General features: G+C 46.0%; 1 protein-coding gene across 4 annotated transcripts in view; it reads left to right on the top strand.

The window, feature by feature from the left end:
* The window catches only part of LOC140191990 (sialic acid-binding Ig-like lectin 15), a 30,088-nt gene extending 14,298 nt beyond the window's left edge, over positions 1 to 15,790 (top strand). For 2 of the 4 annotated variants that reach the window (XM_072249901.1, XM_072249902.1), the window contains exons 2-5: positions 10,322 to 10,681; positions 13,368 to 13,485; positions 14,311 to 14,386; positions 14,979 to 15,790. In XM_072249901.1, coding sequence (XP_072106002.1) covers positions 10,322 to 10,681; positions 13,368 to 13,485; positions 14,311 to 14,386; positions 14,979 to 15,095 — 671 coding nt within the window. In that variant the 3' untranslated portion in view covers positions 15,096 to 15,790. Of the gene's footprint in view, positions 1 to 10,041; positions 10,157 to 10,321; positions 10,682 to 13,367; positions 13,486 to 14,310; positions 14,387 to 14,978 lie in introns of all 4 variants that reach the window. The other 2 variants (XM_072249903.1, XM_072249900.1) reach the window with 2 other exon arrangements.
* Positions 15,791 to 18,855: the final 3,065 nt, after the last annotated feature.

The following is an 18,855-nucleotide window of genomic DNA, read 5'->3' as shown; positions in this document are numbered from 1 at the left end:
TGGACAGTATGTCTGAGAGTGTCCATGTGGACAGTACGTGTGACAGTGTGCATGTGGGCAGTACGTGTGACAGTGTGCATGTGGACAATAGGTTTGACAGTGTGCATCTGGACAGTATGTGTGAGAGTGTACAAGTGGACAGGACGTGTGAGAGTGTGCCTGTGGACAGTATGTGTGACAGTGTGCATGTGGGCAGTAGTTTCGACAGTGTGCTTGTGGACAGTACGTCTGAGAGTGTACAAGTGGAAAGTACACTTAACAGTGTGCATGTGGACAGTATGTGTGAGAGTGTACAAGTGGACATTACGTGTGAGAGCGTGCATGTGGACAGTACGTGTGATAGTGTGCCTGTGGACAGTATATTTGACAGTGAACATGTAGAAAACACGTGTGAGAGTGTGCATGTGGACAGTACGTGTGACAGTGTGCATTTGGACAGTAGGTTTGACAGTGTGCATCTGGAAAGTATGTGTGAGAGTGTACATGTGGAAAGTACATGTAACACTGTGCATGTGGACAGTATGTGTGACAGTGTGCATGTGGACAGTACATGTAACACTGTGCATGTGGACAGTATGTATGACAGTGTGCATGTGGACTGTACATGTGACACTGCACGTGGACAGCATGTCTGAGAGTGTCCATGTGGACAGTATGTCTGACAGTGTGCATATGGACAGTAGGTTTGACAGTGTGCTTATGGACAGTACGTGTGAGAGTGTTCAAGTGGACAGTAGATGTGACACTGTGCATGTGGACAGTCTGTGTGAGAGTGTGCCTGTGGACGGTTTCGGTGACAGTGTGCATGTCAACAGTACGTGTGACACTGCACATGGACTGTATGTCTGAGAGTGTGCATGTGGACAGTATGTATAACTGTGTGCATGTGGATAATACGGGTGGCAGTGTGCATGTGGACAGTACGTATCACAGTATACATGTGGACAGTACATGTAACAGTGTGTATGTGGACAGTACTTTTGAGAGTGTGCAAGTGGTCACTGCATATGACAGTGTACATGTGGACAGTACGTATGAGAGTGTACATGTGGACAGTACGTGTGACAGTGTGCATGTGGACATTATGTCTGAGTGTGTGCATGTGGACAGTACGTGTGACAGTGTGCATGTGGACAGTAGGTTTGACAGTGTGCTTGTGGACAGTACGTGTGAGAGTGTTCAAGTGGACAGTAGATATGACACTCTGCATGTGGACAGTACGTGTGAGAGTGTGCCTGTGGACGGTTTCGGTGACAGTGTGCATGTGGACAGTACGTGTGACACTGCACATGGACAGTATGTCTGAGAGTGTGCATGTGGACATATGATAACTGTGTGCATGTGGATAATACGTGTGACAGTGTGCATGTGGACAGTACGGGTGAGAGTGTGCAAGTGGTCACTGCGTATGACAGTGTACATGTGGACAGTGCATGTGACACTGCACATGGACAGTATGTCTGAGAGTGTCCATGTGGACAGTACGTGTGACAGTGTGCATGTGGGCAGTACGTGTGACAGTGTGCATGTGGACAGTAGGTTTGACAGTGTGCATCTGGACAGTATGTGTGAGAGTGTACAAGTGGACAGGACGTGTGAGAGTGTGCCTGTGGACAGTATGTGTGACAGTGTGCATGTGGGCAGTAGTTTCGACAGTGTGCTTGTGGACAGTACGTCTGAGAGTGTACAAGTGGAAAGTACACTTAACAGTGTGCATGTGGACAGTATGTGTGAGAGTGTACAAGTGGACATTACGTGTGAGAGCGTGCATGTGGACAGTACGTGTGATAGTGTGCCTGTGGACAGTATATTTGACAGTGAACATGTGGAAAACACGTGTGAGAGTGTGCATGTGGACAGTACGTGTGACAGTGTGCATTTGGACAGTAGGTTTGACAGTGTGCATCTGGAAAGTATGTGTGAGAGTGTACAAGTGGAAAGTACATGTAACACTGTGCATGTGGACAGTATGTGTGACAGTGTGCATGTGGACAGTACATGTAACACTGTGCATGTGGACAGTATGTATGACAGTGTGCATGTGGACTGTACATGTGACACTGCACGTGGACAGCATGTCTGAGAGTGTCCATGTGGACAGTATGTCTGACAGTGTGCTTATGGACAGTACGTGTGAGAGTGTTCAAGTGGACAGTAGATGTGACACTGTGCATGTGGACAGTCCGTGTGAGAGTGTGCCTGTGGACGGTTTCGGTGACAGTGTGCATGTCGACAGTACGTGTGACACTGCACATGGACTGTATGTCTGAGAGTGTGCATGTGGACAGTATGTATAACTGTGTGCATGAGGATAATACGTGTGACAGTGTGCATGTGGACAGTACGTATAACAGTGTGCATGTGGACAGTACGTGTGAGAGTGTGCAAGTGGTCACTGCATATGACAGTGTACATGTGGACAGTACATGTGACAATGTGGCTGTGGACAGCAGGTTTGCCAGTGTGCCTGTCGACAGTATGTGTGACAGTGTGCCTGTGGACAGTATGTGTGACAGTGTGCATGTGGACAGTACGTGTGACAGTGTGCATGTGGACAGTACGTGCGACACTACGTGGACGGCATGTCTGAGCATGTGCATGTGGACAGTACGTGTAACAGTGTGCATGTGGACAATACTTGTGACAGTGTGCATGTGGACAGTACGTGTAACAGTGTGCATATGGACAGAGTGTGTGACAGTGCGCCTGTGGACAGTATGTGTGACAATGTGGCTGTGGACAGCAGGTTTGCCAGTGTGCCTGTCGACAGTATGTGTGACAGTGTGCCTGTGGACAGTAGGTTTGACAGTATGCATGTGGACAGTACGTGTGACAGTGTGCAAGTGGACATTACGTGTGAGTGGACAGTACACATGACATTGTGCCTGTGGGCAGTATGTATGACAGTGTACATGTGGAAAGTACGTGTGAGACTGTGCATGTGGACAATACATGTGACAGTGTGCATGTCGACAGTACATTTGACAGTGTGCCTGTGGACAGTACGTGTGAGAGTGTGCAAATGGACACTGCGTATGACAGTGTGCATGTGGACAGTATGCGTGACACTGCACGTGGACAGTATGTCAGAGAGTGTGCATGTGTGCAGTATGTGTGACAGTGTGCATGCGGACAGTACGTGTGACAGTGTGCATGTGGACATTATGTCTGAGAGTGTTCATGTGGACAGTATGTGTGACAGTGTGCCTGTGGACAGTATGTGTGACAGTGTGCATGTGGACAGTACGTGTGACAGTGTGCTTGTGGACAGTACGTGTGAGAGTGTTCAAGTAGACAGTAGATGTGACACTGTGGGTGGACAGTATGTCTGAGAGTGGACATGTGGACAATACGTGTGAGAATGTGCATGTGGACTGTACGTGTGACAGTGTGCAGGTGGACAGTACGTGTGAAAGTGTACAAGTGGAAAGTACATGTAACACTGTGCATGTGGACAGTACATGTGACGGTGTGCATGTGGACAGTACATGTGACAGTGTGCATGTACACAGTATATGTGAGAGTGTACCTGTGGACAGTATGTGTGACACTGTGCATGTGGACAGTACGTGTGATAGTGTGCCTGTGGACAGTATGTATGACAGTGTACTTGTGGAAAGCACGTGTGAGAGTGTGCATGTGGACAGTACGTGTGACAGTGTGCATGTGGACAGTACGTTTGACAGTGTGCATGTGGACAGTACGTGTAACAGTGTGCAAGTGGACAGTACATGTAACAGTGTGCATATGGACAGTACATGTAACAGTGTGCGTGTGGACAGTACGTGTGAGAGTGTGCAAGTGGTCACTGCATATGTCAGTGTACATGTGGACCGTACGTGTGACACTGCACGTGGACAGTATGTCTGAGAGTGTGCATGTGGACAGTATGTGTGACAGTGTGCATGTGGACAGTAGGTTTGACAGTGTGCCTGTGGACAGTATGTGTGAGAGTGTGCATGTGGACAGTACGTGTGACACTGTGCATGTGGACAGTACCTGTGAGAGTGTGCCTGTGGACGGTTTCGGTGACAGTGTGCATGTCGACAGTACGTGTCACACTGTACATGGACTGTATGTCTGAGAGTGTGCATGTGGACAGTATGTATAACTGTGTGCATGTGGATAATACGTGAGGTAGTGTGCATATGGACAGTACGTATCACAGCATACATGTGAACAGTACATGTAAAAGTGTGTATGTGGACAGTACTTTTGAGGGTGTGCAAGTGGTCACTGCATATGACAGTGTACATGTGGACAGTGCATGTGACAGTGTGTATGTGGTCAGTACGTGTGAGAGTGTGCAAGTGGTCCTGCATATGACAGTGTACATGTGGACAGTACGTATGAGAGTGTACATGTGGACAGTACTTGTGACAGTGTGCATGTGGACATTATGTCTGAGAGTGTGCATGTAGACAGTATGTGTGACAGTGTGCATGTGGACAGTAGGTTTGACAGTGTGCTTGTGGACAGTACATGTGAGAGTGTTCAAGTGGACAGTAGATATGACACTGTGCATGTGGACAGTACGTGTGACACTGCACATGGACAGTATGTCTGAGAGTGTGCATGTGGACATATGATAACTGTGTGCATGTGGATAATACGTGTGACAGTGTGCATGTGGACAGTACGGGTGAGAGTGTGCAAGTGGTCACTGCGTATGACAGTGTACATGTGGACAGTGCATGTGACACTGCACATGGACAGTATGTCTGAGAGTGTCCATGTGGACAGTATGTGTGACAGTGTGCCTGTGGACAGTATGTGTGACAGTGTGCATGTGGACAGTAGGTTTGACAGTGTGCTTGTGGACAGTACGTGTGAGAGTGTTCAAGTAGACAGTAGATGTGACACTGTGCATATGGACAGTACGTGTGAGAGTGTGCCTGTGGACGGTTTTGGTGACAGTGTGCATGTGCGACAGTACATGTGACACTGCAGGTGGACAGTATGTCTGAGAGTGGACATGTGGACAATACGTGTGAGAATGTGCATGTGGACTGTACGTGTGACAGTGTGCATGTGGACAGTACGTGTGACAGTGTGCATGTGGACAGTACGTGTGAGAGTGTACAAGTGGAAAGTACATGTAACACTGTGCATGTGGACATTACATGTGACGGTGTGCATGTGGACAGTACGAGTGACAGTGTGCATGTACACAGTATATGTGAGAGTGTACCTGTGGACAGTATGTGTGACACTGTGCATGAGTACAGTACGTGTGAGAGTGTGCATGTACTCAGTATATGTGATAGTGTACCTGTGGACAGCATGTGTGAGAGTGTACAAGTGGACATTACGTGTGAGAGTGTTCAAGTAGACAGTAGTGTGACACTGTGCATATGGGCAGTACGTGTGAGAGTGTGTCTGTGGACGGTTTCGGTGACAGTGTGCATGTGGACAGTAGGTTTGACAGTGTGCATCTGGACAGTATGTGTGAGAGTGTACAAGTAGACAGGACGTGTGAAAGTGTGCCTGTGGACAGTATGTGTGACAGTGTGCATGTGGACAGTAGTTTCGACAGTGTGCTTGTGGACAGTACGTCTGAGAGTGTACAAGTGGAACGTACACGTAACAGTGTGCATGTGGACAGTATTTGTGAGAGTGTACAAGTGGATATTACGTGTGAGAGCGTGCATGTGGACAGTATGTGTGATAGTGAACATGTGGAAAACACGTGTGAGAGTGTGCATGTGCACAGTACGTTTGACAGTGTACCTGTGGACAGTACGTGTGACAGTGTGCATGTGGACAGTATGTGTGACAGTGTGCATGTGGACAGTACATGTAACACTGTGCATGTGGACAGTATGTATGACAGTGTGCATGTGGACTGTACATGTGACACTGCACGTGGACAGCATGTCTGAGAGTGTCCATGTGGACAGTATGTCTGACAGTGTGCATATGGACAGTAGGTTTGACAGTGTGCTTATGGACAGTACGTGTGAGAGTGTTCAAGTGGACAGTAGGTGTGACACTGTGCATGTGGACAGTCTGTGTGAGAGTGTGCCTGTGGACGGTTTCGGTGACAGTGTGCATGTCAATAGTACGTGTGACACTGCACATGGACTGTATGTCTGAGAGTGTGCATGTGGACAGTATGTATAACTGTGTGCATGAGGATAATACGTGTGACAGTGTGCATGTGGACAGTACGTATAACAGTGTACATGTGGACAGTACGTGTAACAGTGTGCATGTGGACAGTACGTGTGACACTGCACGTGGTCAGTATGTCTGAGAGTGTGCATGTGGACAGTACGTGTGACAGCATGCATGTGGACAGTACGTGTGACAGTGTGCATGTGGACATTATGTCTGAGAGTGTTCATGTGGACAATATGTGTGACAGTGTGCCTGTGGACAGTATGTGTGACAGTGTGCATAGGGACTGTAGGTTTGACAGTGTGCTTATGGACAGTACGTGTGAGAGTGTTCAAGTGGACAGTAGATGTGACACTGTGCATGTGGACAGTACCTGTGAGAGTGTGCCTGTGGACGGTTTCGGTGACAGTGTGCATGTCGACAGTACGTGTGACACTGCACATGGACTGTATGTCTGAGAGTGTGCATGTGGACAGTATGTATAACTGTGTGCATGTGGATAATACGTGTGGCAGTGTGCATGTGGACAGTACGTATCACAGTATACATGTGGACAGTACATGTAACAGTGTGTATGTGGACAGTACTTTTGAGAGTGTGCACGTGGTCACTGCATATGACAGTGTACATGTGGACTGTACGTGTGAGAGTGTACATGTGGACAGTACTTGTGACAGTGTGCATGTGGACAGTATGTGTGAGAGTGTGCATGTGGACTGTACATCTGACAGTGTGCCTGTGGACAGCATGTGTGACAGTCTGTATGTGGACAGTACATGTAACACTGTGCATGTGGACAGTACGTGTGAGAGTGTACCCGTGGACAGTACGTGTGACAGAGCACATGTGAACAGTACGTGTGAGAGTGTGCCTTTGGACAGTATGTCTGACGCTGTGCATGTGGGCAGTATGTGTGAGAGTGCATGTGGACAGTATGTGTGAGAGTGTGCAAGTGGACATTATGTGTGAGAGTGTGCAGTTGGACAGTATGTGTGTTAGTGTGCCTGTGGGCAGTATGTATGGCAGTGTACATGTGGAAAGTACGTGTGAGAGTGTGCATGTTCGCAGTACATTTGACAGTGTGCCTGTGGACAGTACTTGTGACTGTGTGCCTGTGGAAGGTACGTGTGACACTTTGCATGTGGACAGTACATGTGACAGTGTGCAAGTGGACTGTACATGTGACAGTGTGCCTGTGGACGGTATGTGTGACACTTTGCATGTGGACAGTACGTGTGAGAGTGTGCCTGTGGACAGTATTTGTGACACTGTGCATGTGGACAGTACGTGTGACAGAGTGCATGTGGACAGTATGTGTGAGAGTGTACAAGTGGACATTACGTGTGAGAGTTTGCCTGTGGACAGTATGTTTGACAGTGTACATGTGGAAAGTACGTGTGAGAGTGTGCATGTGCACAGTACGTGTGACACTGTACGTGGACGGCATGTCTGAGAGTGTGCATGTGGACAGTACGTGTAACAGTTTGCATGTGGACAGTATGTGTGACAGTGTGCCTGTGGACAGTATGTGTGACAGTGTGCATGTGGACAGTACGTGTGACAGTGTGCATGTGGACAGTATGTGTGACAGTGTGCCTGTGGACAGTATGTGTGACAGTGTGCATGTGGACAGTACGTGTGACAGTGTGCATGTGGACAGTACGTGCGACACTACGTGGACGGCATGTCTGAGCATGTGCATGTGGACAGTACGTGTAACAGTGTGCATGTGGACAATACTTGTGACAGTGTGCATGTGGACAGTACGTGTAACAGTGTGCATATGGACAGAGTGTGTGACAGTGCGCCTGTGGACAGTATGTGTGACAATGTGGCTGTGGACAGCAGGTTTGCCAGTGTGCCTGTCGACAGTATGTGTGACAGTGTGCCTGTGGACAGTAGGTTTGACAGTATGCATGTGGACAGTACGTGTGACAGTGTGCAAGTGGACATTACGTGTGAGTGGACAGTACACATGACATTGTGCCTGTGGGCAGTATGTATGACAGTGTACATGTGGAAAGTACGTGTGAGACTGTGCATGTGGACAATACATGTGACAGTGTGCATGTCGACAGTACATTTGACAGTGTGCCTGTGGACAGTACGTGTGAGAGTGTGCAAATGGACACTGCGTATGACAGTGTGCATGTGGACAGTATGCGTGACACTGCACGTGGACAGTATGTCAGAGAGTGTGCATGTGGACAGTACGTGTGACAGTGTGCATGGGGACAGTACGTGTGACAGTGTGCATGTGTACCGGATGTGTGACAGTGTGCATGTGGACAGTACGTGGTAGAGTGTGCAAGTGGACACTACGTGTGACAGTGTGCCTGTGGACAGTATGTATGTCAGTGTACATGTGGAAAGTACGTGTGACAGTGTACATGTGGACAGTACGTGTGACAGTGTGCATGTGGACAGTAGGTTTGACAGTGTGCATGTTGACAGTACGTGTGAGAGTGTACAAGCGGAAAGTACATGTAACACTGTGCATGTGGACAGTACATATGACAGTGTGGATGTGGACAGTATGTGTGACAGTGCGAATGTGGACAGTACGTGTGACAGTCTGCCTGTAGACAGTATGTGTGACAGTGCGAATGTGGACAGTATGTATAACTGTGTGCATGTGGACAGTACATGTGAGTGTGTGCATGTGGACAGTATGTGTGACTGTGTGCCTGTGGAAAGTATGTATGACAGTGTACATGTGGAAAGTACGTGTTAGAGTGTGCATGTGCACAGTATGTTTGACAGTGTGCCTGTGGACAGTACATGTGACACTGCACGAGGACAGTATGTCTGAGAGTGTGCATGCGGGCAGTACATGTGAACAGTACGTGTGACAGTGTGAATGTGGACAGTATGTGTGACAGTGTGCTTGTGGACAGTATGTGTGACAGTGTGAATGTGGACAGTATGTGTGACAGTGTGCATGTGGACCGGATGTGTGACAGTGTGCCTGTGGACAGTACATGTGTCAGTGTGAATGTGGACAGTATGTGTGAGAGTGTGCATGTGGACAGGACGTTTATCAGTGTGCATGTGAACGGTACGTTTGAGTGTGTGCATGTGGACAGTACGTGTGACAGTGTGCATGTGGACCGTACGTGTGACAGCGTGCTTGTGGACCGTACGTGTTACAGTGTGCAAGTGGACAGTATATCTGACAGTGTGCAAGTGAACAGTACGTGTGACACTGTGCATGTGGACAGTACGTGTGACAGTGTGCAAGTGAACAGTACGTGTGACACTGTGCATGTGGACAGTACGTGTGACAGTGTGCTCGTGGAGAGTACGTGGTGACAGTGTGCATGTGGACAGTACGTGTGACAGTGTGCAAGTGGAGAGTACGTGTGACACTGTGTGTGTGGACAATACGTGTGACACTCTATATGTGGACAGTACGTGTGACAGTGTGCATCTGCTCTGTATCTGCTCTTTCCGCTCATCAATATCTCCTTTAAGGGTCTCTCATTCCTACAATTCTCTACACCTCCAAGATCTGTGTTAATTGCAGTGTTGGATATTGTTCTCTGTGCACCCTAAGCAGCAGTATGTATGAGAAGGAAAGCCATGCTTCTGGTTGCAGTCCCTTGACAACTCCACTCTTCGCTTCACTATGGTCTAAGCTTACAACCTCACTGAGACATTGTTGTAATCAGGAATTTTGTTGTCTGTTTTATATTCCATAAATTCTTCCATAAAACATTCACCTCTGAAATTAGTATTACAACCCTTTGTAAATATTGAGTAGTGTTTGAACTGAGTGTCACTCTGAGACCACTGAATCTTCTGCTTCTTATTGACAAATTTGAAACCACTGGGCACCTTTGATCCCAGTCCAAAGTTGATTGGTAGGTGAGGTCCTCCTGATGCCATTATCATGGTCTTTTCCAACCCCTACTGCCACAGGGTGCCACGGAGAGACCCTCTAGAGCTCTGGATTTGCCCATCAGGGAAATGTGTTGGATGGGTCATGATGTTATTGCCAGAGAACAAGTCATGGAACATACATATAAAGAGCAAGGTCAGCGTATTTCCACAATTGTCTTTTGCTGTGATATCCAATCTTTGTATGCAACACAAACGATGCCCGGATTCCCATCCCTGCATGATTGAATCAAGAGATTCCAGAACCTACAAAGTCTTGTCTTTCCAATGTCAAATATTCTTCCATCTCTCCTCTGTGCAGTGTCGGAAGAGTGGAGAGCTGACACTCCACGAGATGTGACGGCGCAGAGGGATTTGTGTGCCCGGATTCCATGCCACTACAGTTATCCATTGCACGTGGACAATAAACCCTGGGATGGAGTCTGGATGAAAGATGAAAAGTACAATGTTAAGTCAATCGCCTTTCACTCTGAGGATCACAGAAGTCAGGCAGGGAGGTTTCACCATCGGACCTGGCTGTCTGGTAACTTGAAAGACGGTGATTGTTTACTGGTTATAAACGATATCATGTTTGGAGATGAAGGTCCTTATCATTTCAGAATTGAATTTCCCAACCAGTATCATTACAGTTTCTACCCTGTAACACAGCTCCACGTTTCTGGTAGGTGAATTGTTCAATAATTGAAGCACTGGAGGGAAATAAGAAAACCGGTGTGGGTTATGTCAACAAAGATTATAGCTTGGTATTATACAGGGTCTGGCTATCAAAGCTTAGCTTTTGAAATCCTGGCAAAGCCTTCCATTACAGTCTCATTTAAATCTCTGATATTCCTTTCATTAACATTGATAGCTCTTGACAACATTCATCAATGTTTCAATTATCAGCCCTGTATATCTGCTAATCACACTTCAACCACACATAAGAAAGTCGCTCAGACAGGCACTCAACAATGCAAGGCACAGGATCGAGACCTAATGGAGGCAAAGGAGACGTATGAATCTGGTGGGTGCAAGCCCCAACATAAGGATCCATTTCTCTATCTATTAGATTTCACAGATAAACCCTCGATATTTGATGATGAAGTGGTTGAAGGAAAGCCTAAGGACATAATCTGCGCCTTCAACACCACATGTGATAAAGCAATACCCACGTTAACATGGGACCTTCCCACCAACGTATCAGCATTAAAGTCAGACAGTGTAACTCAGCAGGGTGACACTCTGATATACACTTCTGTTCTGACCCTGACCCCAACACTTAAACACCACGGACAGAATCTCACCTGCAGAGTCAGATATCCAGCCATTTCATTGGAGCAGACCATCAAACTAAACGTACAGAGTAAGTACAGAGATAGTTTATTATCTTTGAAAGCAACAAAGCACAGTTTACACAGCAAGATCTCACAGACTGACTTGGTTGATCAGACCACTTGTGGAGCATTTTGAGCAGCCCAAACCTAAGGAAGAATGTGCTGAATGTGGAGATGGTCCACAAAACATTTCCAGTGATGAAAGGCTTAATGTATGAGGAGTATCTGGGCCTGTACTTGCTGGAGTTTAGAAGAATAAGAGTGGATCTCATTGAAACCTATGAAATACTGAAAGACCTGGATAGAGTGGACATGGTGAGGATGTTTCCAGTAGTGGAAGAGTCTGGCACAGCCTCAGAATAGAAGGATGTCCCTTTCGAACAGAGATGAGGAGGAATTTCTTTAGCCAGGGTGTGGTGAATCTGTTGGATGCATTGCCATAGATAATGGAGGCCAAGTCATGGGGGGGGCGGAGAAGGAATACAAGCTAGTAGGTGAAAGGTGATGGAAGTGAAGAAGAAGGATAGAAGAGGAGGGAGGACCATGGAAAAAAAGGAGGGAGCAGGGGCACCAGAGGGAGGTGATGGGCACGTGAGGAGAAGAGAAGGGGTGAGAGATGAACCAGAATGAGTAATGGGGAAAGGGAGAAAGGGGGAAGAAGAAAGTAATGGAAGTTAGAGAAATTGATTGGAGACTACGCAGACCGGATGTGAAATGTTGCTCCTTCAACCTGAGAGAGGCCTCTATGGTAGAGGAGGCCATGGACCAGCATGTGGGAATTGAATTGAAGTGGATGGCCACTGGGAAATCCCAGCTTTTGGGGCTGATAGAGTGAAGGTGCTCCAATCTATATCAACTCTCACCAACATAGAGGAGGCCACACCAGGAGCAGCGGATACCTCAGCAGACTAGCATATCGTGTCGCCTCAGCTGGAATGACTGCAGGGGGGGAGGTATAGAGGCAGCTGTAGGACTAGTCCTGCTTGCAGGGGAAGAGAACAGGATGAAAGGGCAAGCAGAATGAGGAATGGAAATCAGTGGGAGTGAGGAATGGACAATGGAGTCACATAGAGAGCAATTCCCTACTGATAGCAGAGAGTGGGGGGCAGGGGGTGAGGGTGGAGGGATAATGTGCTTTGTGGTCGGATCCTGATGAACTGTAGATACACTTATGCCACCTTGGTCTCACAAAGAGGAGACAATGAAGATGGAATAGTGAAGGCCATAAATATCTGACTGGAACAAGACTGAACGCACCTCCACATCTCTCCCAACACAGGTGCGGATACTGGAACTTACAAACTGCCCTTGACCTTAACTGCAGCTGTGGCAGTCACTGGGCAGAATAGTTGAAAGCTCAAAGTAAATCTATCATTAATCTATGTATATCTTACCATAAACTACCTTAAGATTCATTTTCTTGCAGGCATTAACAATAAAAATTTACAAAAATCTGTACCTGAACAGCCAAAGGCTGACAAACAACAAATATATCAAAGAAGACAAACTGTGGAAAAAAATAATTATGAGAACGTGAATTGTAAAGAGCCATTAAAATTGAGTCTGTAGGTTGTAGTGGTGAATGAGATTATCCAAACTAGTTCAGGAGCATGATTCCTGAATTGGTCGTGTGGGACGAAGTCTCTGTACTTCCTGCCCAATGGTAGTAGCAATAGGAGGTTGCAGAAGGCACTCACACTGACTTCCAGCCAGAAACATTGGCTGAAGTGAAATTACCCATGTACTAGGGAGGTTGCAACTGCACACCGCAGAATGTCACTAATGTCTGCACCAAGACAATAGTTCCGCATTTGCAATGTGCTCAAATAAATATTGAGATTAAGTATAATTACCGGTTTCCTGTGCACTTGTATTCATCTCCCCTCAATATCCCTTGTGAGTTTTACAACCATCAGAGTGCGTTTGAGAGTATTGGGAGTTTGAGAGTGTTCTCTACTGATCCAAGGGGGGAGCCTTAGCAGAGAACATTGTCACCAATAATTGTCTCTTCACTCTCACTTTCTACAATGGTAGGACAAAGGTCACAGGCAACACTAGTCATCCTATTGGCTGCTGCAGCAGGGGCTGTATTCCTGATCATCTCATTGGTTGTGATTTGCTTCGTTCTCAGGACACAATGCAGAACTAGCAGGTGGGTGTTACCATCTCCAAGACCTCCTCCTGCCCCTGCTCCTGGTGGCCTCACGGTCATCCCCAAAGCTTGCAGCGTTCAGCTATTGGCCTTCAGATGCCTTGGCCTTCCCTAAGCCCTGCAATTTCTTCTCTAATTTTCTTATTTTCTTTTTCTTTTCTTTCTCTCTCTCATTCTCTCTCTCTCTCTCTCTCACACACATATACACACACACACACACTCTCTCTTACTCTCTATCTCTCTCTCTCATTTTTCCCTCGCTCTCTTTCTCTCACTTTTAAAATGTTCTACAAGCACTAAGCTTCTATTGCATTGTAGCACAATGGCTGCAGAACTGGACTTGCATGCTTCTGCGCTGTGGGCCCATAGACATAACTGTGAATCCCCATTAGCAGTTAGGGAATTAGTTACATGTAAATAAGTAAAGTAGTCATTTACAAAATCTTATTTCTTTAACATCAAACAAGGGGTTGTTGTCAATATTTCTGGGTTCATTCTGGTTACAGAGCCACTCTGTGCTTGACTCTGAACTACATTGTCAGTTCAAGGGCAAATAGAGATTGACAATAAATACTGGTGCTGCCTGCCAAAGGCACATTCTGTAAATATCTCTTCATGTATTTACACTTCTGTGAAGCTCGTGAAAACATTTTACTGCATGAATGGTGTTGTATAAGTTCAATTTGTTGTTGAAATAAGCTAAGGCCACAAAAGAACATTGAGACTTTGGAACACTCTCTCTGTCCTTGATACTTCAAATTGGACACAGGAATTTCCCTGCCACCATGAATATTTTTGTAACTTTGCCTCATTCTCTGCTCTTAGACCACCGGCAGATGCATTAGGACCTGTATCAGAGAAGAAATCGAGAGTGATTCCAATTAGAAAGAAACAGAAGAAGGTGAGTGTTATAAATGCACCACATGTAGTTCGAAACAGTCCAGATAACATCTGTCCTGTGTGGTGACACTGGATGAACCATCACAAGACATTATCTGTACAGCACTTTGGTCAACGTGGGTTGTTTTTAAATGTGCTATATATATATAAATAAATTTGACTTGACTTGACTTTATTAAGCCTAAAGCAAGGCCAACAGTGATACAGCAGCACTCCACTCTTCTAGGTGCAGCTGCAGTAGCCACACATTAAGCAACCATAATCAATCCAGCACATTCTGGGATTAACAGCCCCTCTAGCAGTGTGATGCTTTCTCAGCAGTGCCCTTCCACACAACAACAGCCCCTCAGCATTGCCCTTGGATTACATGGATTCCTTTTCATGCTTACGACATGGTTGGTCTTGAACATAGGCTCTGCACTCCAAGAGGCAGGCTGGTGCTTCTCATTGAGTCCAGATATAACCAGACACTGAAATCATATAATCAAACTCAACCTAGACTGCCAACATCATCTGTGGGCAGAATAATTCCACTGGGGCTCAAACAAACCATATCGTGATCCTGCTAATTGTCACTCTGTTCATTTCCATAGCTGTCACAGGAGAATGTGAAAAATGATTCGAAGGTCACACCAAACCATGACTATCAAGTTTATTGCATCTATGAAAACTGCCGGGTTGATGAGAACGCTATATATGCAAATATATAATTGAATCTGGAACAGGAAGCTCAAATCCTGGAAGAGCACAGAAGAGCACTTGAAATAATGTCAGAAATCCACAGGAATTCACCTCCGAAAACCAGTTTCGAATTCTTTGATAGTATCTGAAGCTCTTCCACAGAGCTGATAGAATTGTAATTTAGCAGATTATTCTCACTGTGTGCAATGACATGTGTCCTGCTTCAGGATTGTCCCTCGTTTGTTGGAGGTAGCCTCCTCTCCTCTCAATCATTAATGTCTGCAGGTATTATTAAATTGTTCCACGGGACAGACCCTCTCTGTTCATTCAATTGTGGGAAGTCCATTTTTATATTGCAATTCACATACCACTCTCTGAATGTTTACAGATTGGTTGTTTCTGGGTCCAGCTGTCAGAGGAAGGTTGGTTGGAAGGCAGCAAGACCAGGGCAGATCTGGGTAATTTGTTCCCTGTGTAACAATCCTGCTAACGCTGTTTATTTCTCTGTATGCTGTTTTGATTTTAATTGGACTGCATGTCACTGGGCCTGTCACATGCCTTGTTTTCACCTCTCACAAAATGGGCACTGTTGCAAAAGCTACCTGAGCCCGTGCAGCTCCTATTGGCCTGCCAGCGTTGCTGCTGTTGCTGTTCCATGAGGTGGAGAGAAAACTCGGCGAACAGGCCACCCTAGTTCGTTCTATCAAAGGCCTTTTTTACCATCACTGATCATCTTTGATATAAAAAGATAAACAATAAATCCATTTGAAATCATACTCGACCTGCTGTTGCTGATATTTACACCGTAAGCCAATGATACCATCTGTGTCACAACCACGGATTCAGCAGTGCATCAAGTTAGGTAACTGCGCTCATGAATATGCACGTGCCAGCTAATTATTATTTCATTGTGATAGTATTTAACTCCACTCATACCGCTGTAGTATTTGTTGAGACGTGGACATAGCTAAGCTTCGCTGTCTGCATTGCCTGAGAAAGTGGACTCTGACTGACTCTGGAGACTAGCAGTATTTGTTTTATTCTTAGTTGTTCTTTCCAGCCGCAGTGCAGGCTTCGTTTCCTAATTGAGAGTTTTAGTTAACGGCCTTGTTTGGTCTAGCATTTATTGTTTTCTTTTTCCTTTAACATTGTTCGCATTAAGGTCTGTGAAATATCGACCAGCTTCAGTGTCTCTCACTCCGCACTTGGGCCATGTCTGATCCTGGTGACAATCAGCGAAAGGAGCCAGGGCAGATGAATCACCTGTGGCAGATGTGGAGCTGTGAGTCCAGATATGAGACACATCTGGTTCCTCAGCTCAGGATTCAAGGAATACTCACAGTCCATTGGGAATATATGGATGGAGTGGATGAGAAAGGATAGATTCGAGGGGTGAGCATGAGGCTTATGACAAGCAGAGGTATTTGTAACTGTTATATTGTATGTTAAAGTTTGCAACAATCACACGCTAAACATGCACATGTCTCAGAGAAGAATTGATTTAAATTGTGGAACATTTCAAAAGGATGAAACATACTCATAGGGAAGACCAGAAATTAGAGACATGGATTTCATTCATCAGATGGCCATTTTGATTGCAGGTAGTCATTATCGGGTCTAGTGTAGATTTCAGGCATAACTACTTCATCCAGGACTTGAGTCTCTCTCCCATGGGCAGTAGCTGAAAGTGCAGCCATAGTGCTAGGAAATCCGATTAAACAAATGGCAAGTCATAGATTTAAAGAATATGCTGACAGGCTGAGCTGAAGTCAGATATAAAATTGCCTATGTGGTGTATAAATGCCTCAGGGTGTGGGCCAAACAGCTGGTCCCATTCTGATCTTCATGTAGCAGGTTTTACAGGGCTAATGGTTATACAGGAATATGAGAGCATGGTGCCTGTTCCAAGTACAATCTGAGGATTTGCTGCCCTCTCTCCTTGGCTCCTCAGAGCTCGATAGAGGGGTTCCAATAGCACTTTCCACATCCCCACAAAAAAATCCCTTCCAGTCAGTTGATACAATCCAAATCTGGGCAATAACTGCCGTGGTCAAAAAGATGGCGGGTGCGGGGAGGGGAGCGCAGGGGAATCAGTACCTCCCCATCACTTACCCCTGCTCAGGAGGAGGTCATTCAGCAGGGCAGCAGGTAAAGCAGTTCAGTGCTATGTACAACCCACCAGGGCAGCGAAAGACCCCAGCTGATCACGTTGACAAGTAGCTACTCATCCTCAATGAAAATTGTATTACATGACTACAAGAAGAGGGGCTGTACTTGATCTGGTATTGGGAAATGAACCTGGTCAGGTGTCAGGTCTGTCAGTGGAGAGCATTTTGGAGATAGTGATCACAATTCTATCTCCTTTACCGTAGCATTGGAGAGGGATAGGAACAGACAAACTAGGGAAACGTTTAATTGGAGAAGGGGAAATATGAGGCTATCAGGCAGGAACTTGGAAGCATAAATTGGAAACAGATGTTCTGAGGGAAATGTGGCAAATGTTCAGGGGGTATTTGTGTGGGGTTCTGAGTAGGTACATTTCAATGAGACAGGGAAAGGATGGTAGGGTACAAGATCTGTGGTGTACAAAGGCTGTTGTAAATCTAGTCAAGGAGAAAAGAAGAGCTTACGAAAGGCTCAAAAAACTAGGTAATGATAGGAATCTAGAAGATTATAAGGTTAGCAGGAAGGAGTTTAAGAATGAAATTAAGAGAGCCAGAAGGGGCCATGAGAAGGCATTGGCAGACAGGATTAAGGAAAACCCCAAGGTATTCCACAAGTATGTGAAGAGCAAGAGGATAAGACATGAGAGAATAGGACCAATCAAGTGTGACAGTGGAAAAGTGTGTATAGAACCAGAGGAAATAGTGGAGGTACTTAATGAATACTTTGCTTCAGTATTCACTGAGGAAAGGGATCTTGGCGATTGTAGGGATGACTTGCAGTGGACTGAAAAGCTTGAGCATGTAGATATTAAGGAAGAGGATGTGTTGGAGCTTTTGGAAAGCATCAGGTTGGATAAGTCACTGGGACTGGACAGGATGTACCCCAGGCTACTGTGGGAAATGAGGGAGGAGATTTCTGAGCCTCTGACGATGATCTTTGCATCATAAATGGGGACAGCAGGACTGGAGGGTTGCGGATGTTGTTCCCTTATTCAAGAAAGGGAGTAGGGATAGCCCAGGAAATTATAAGCCAGTGAGTCTGACTTCAGTGGTTGGTAAGTTGATGGAGAAGATCCTGAAAGGCAGGATTTATGAACACTTGGAGAGGTATAATATGATCAGGAATAGTCAGCATGACTTTGTCAAGGATAGGTCGTACCTTACAAGCCTGATTGAATTTTTTGAGGATGTGACTAAACACATAGATGAAGGAAGAACAGTAGATGTAGTGTATATGGATTTCAGCAAAGCATTTGATAAGGTACCCCATGCAAGGCTTATTGAGAAAGTAAGGAGGAATGGGATCCAAGGGGACATTGTTTTGTGGATCCAGAACTGGCTTGCCCACAGAAGGCAAAGAGTGGTTGTAGATGGGTCATATTCTGCATGGAGGTCCGGGCCAGTGGTGTGCCTCAAGAATCTGTTCTGGGACCCCTACTCTTTGTGATTTTTATAAATGACCTGGATGAGGAAGTGGAGGGATGGGTTAGTAAGTTTGCTGATGACACAAAGGTTGGAGGTATTGTGGACAGTGTGGAGGGCTTTCAAAGGTTACAACAGGACATTGATAGGATGCAAAACTGGGCTGAGAAGTGGCAGATGGAGTTCAACCCAGATAAGTATG

This window comes from Mobula birostris (assembly GCF_030028105.1).
Source record: "Mobula birostris isolate sMobBir1 chromosome 8 unlocalized genomic scaffold, sMobBir1.hap1 SUPER_8_unloc_1, whole genome shotgun sequence".
Classification (NCBI taxonomy): domain Eukaryota; kingdom Metazoa; phylum Chordata; class Chondrichthyes; order Myliobatiformes; family Myliobatidae; genus Mobula; species Mobula birostris.
Note: the sequence above shows the minus strand (reverse complement) of the source record. Positions and strands in the feature narration are given on the sequence as shown.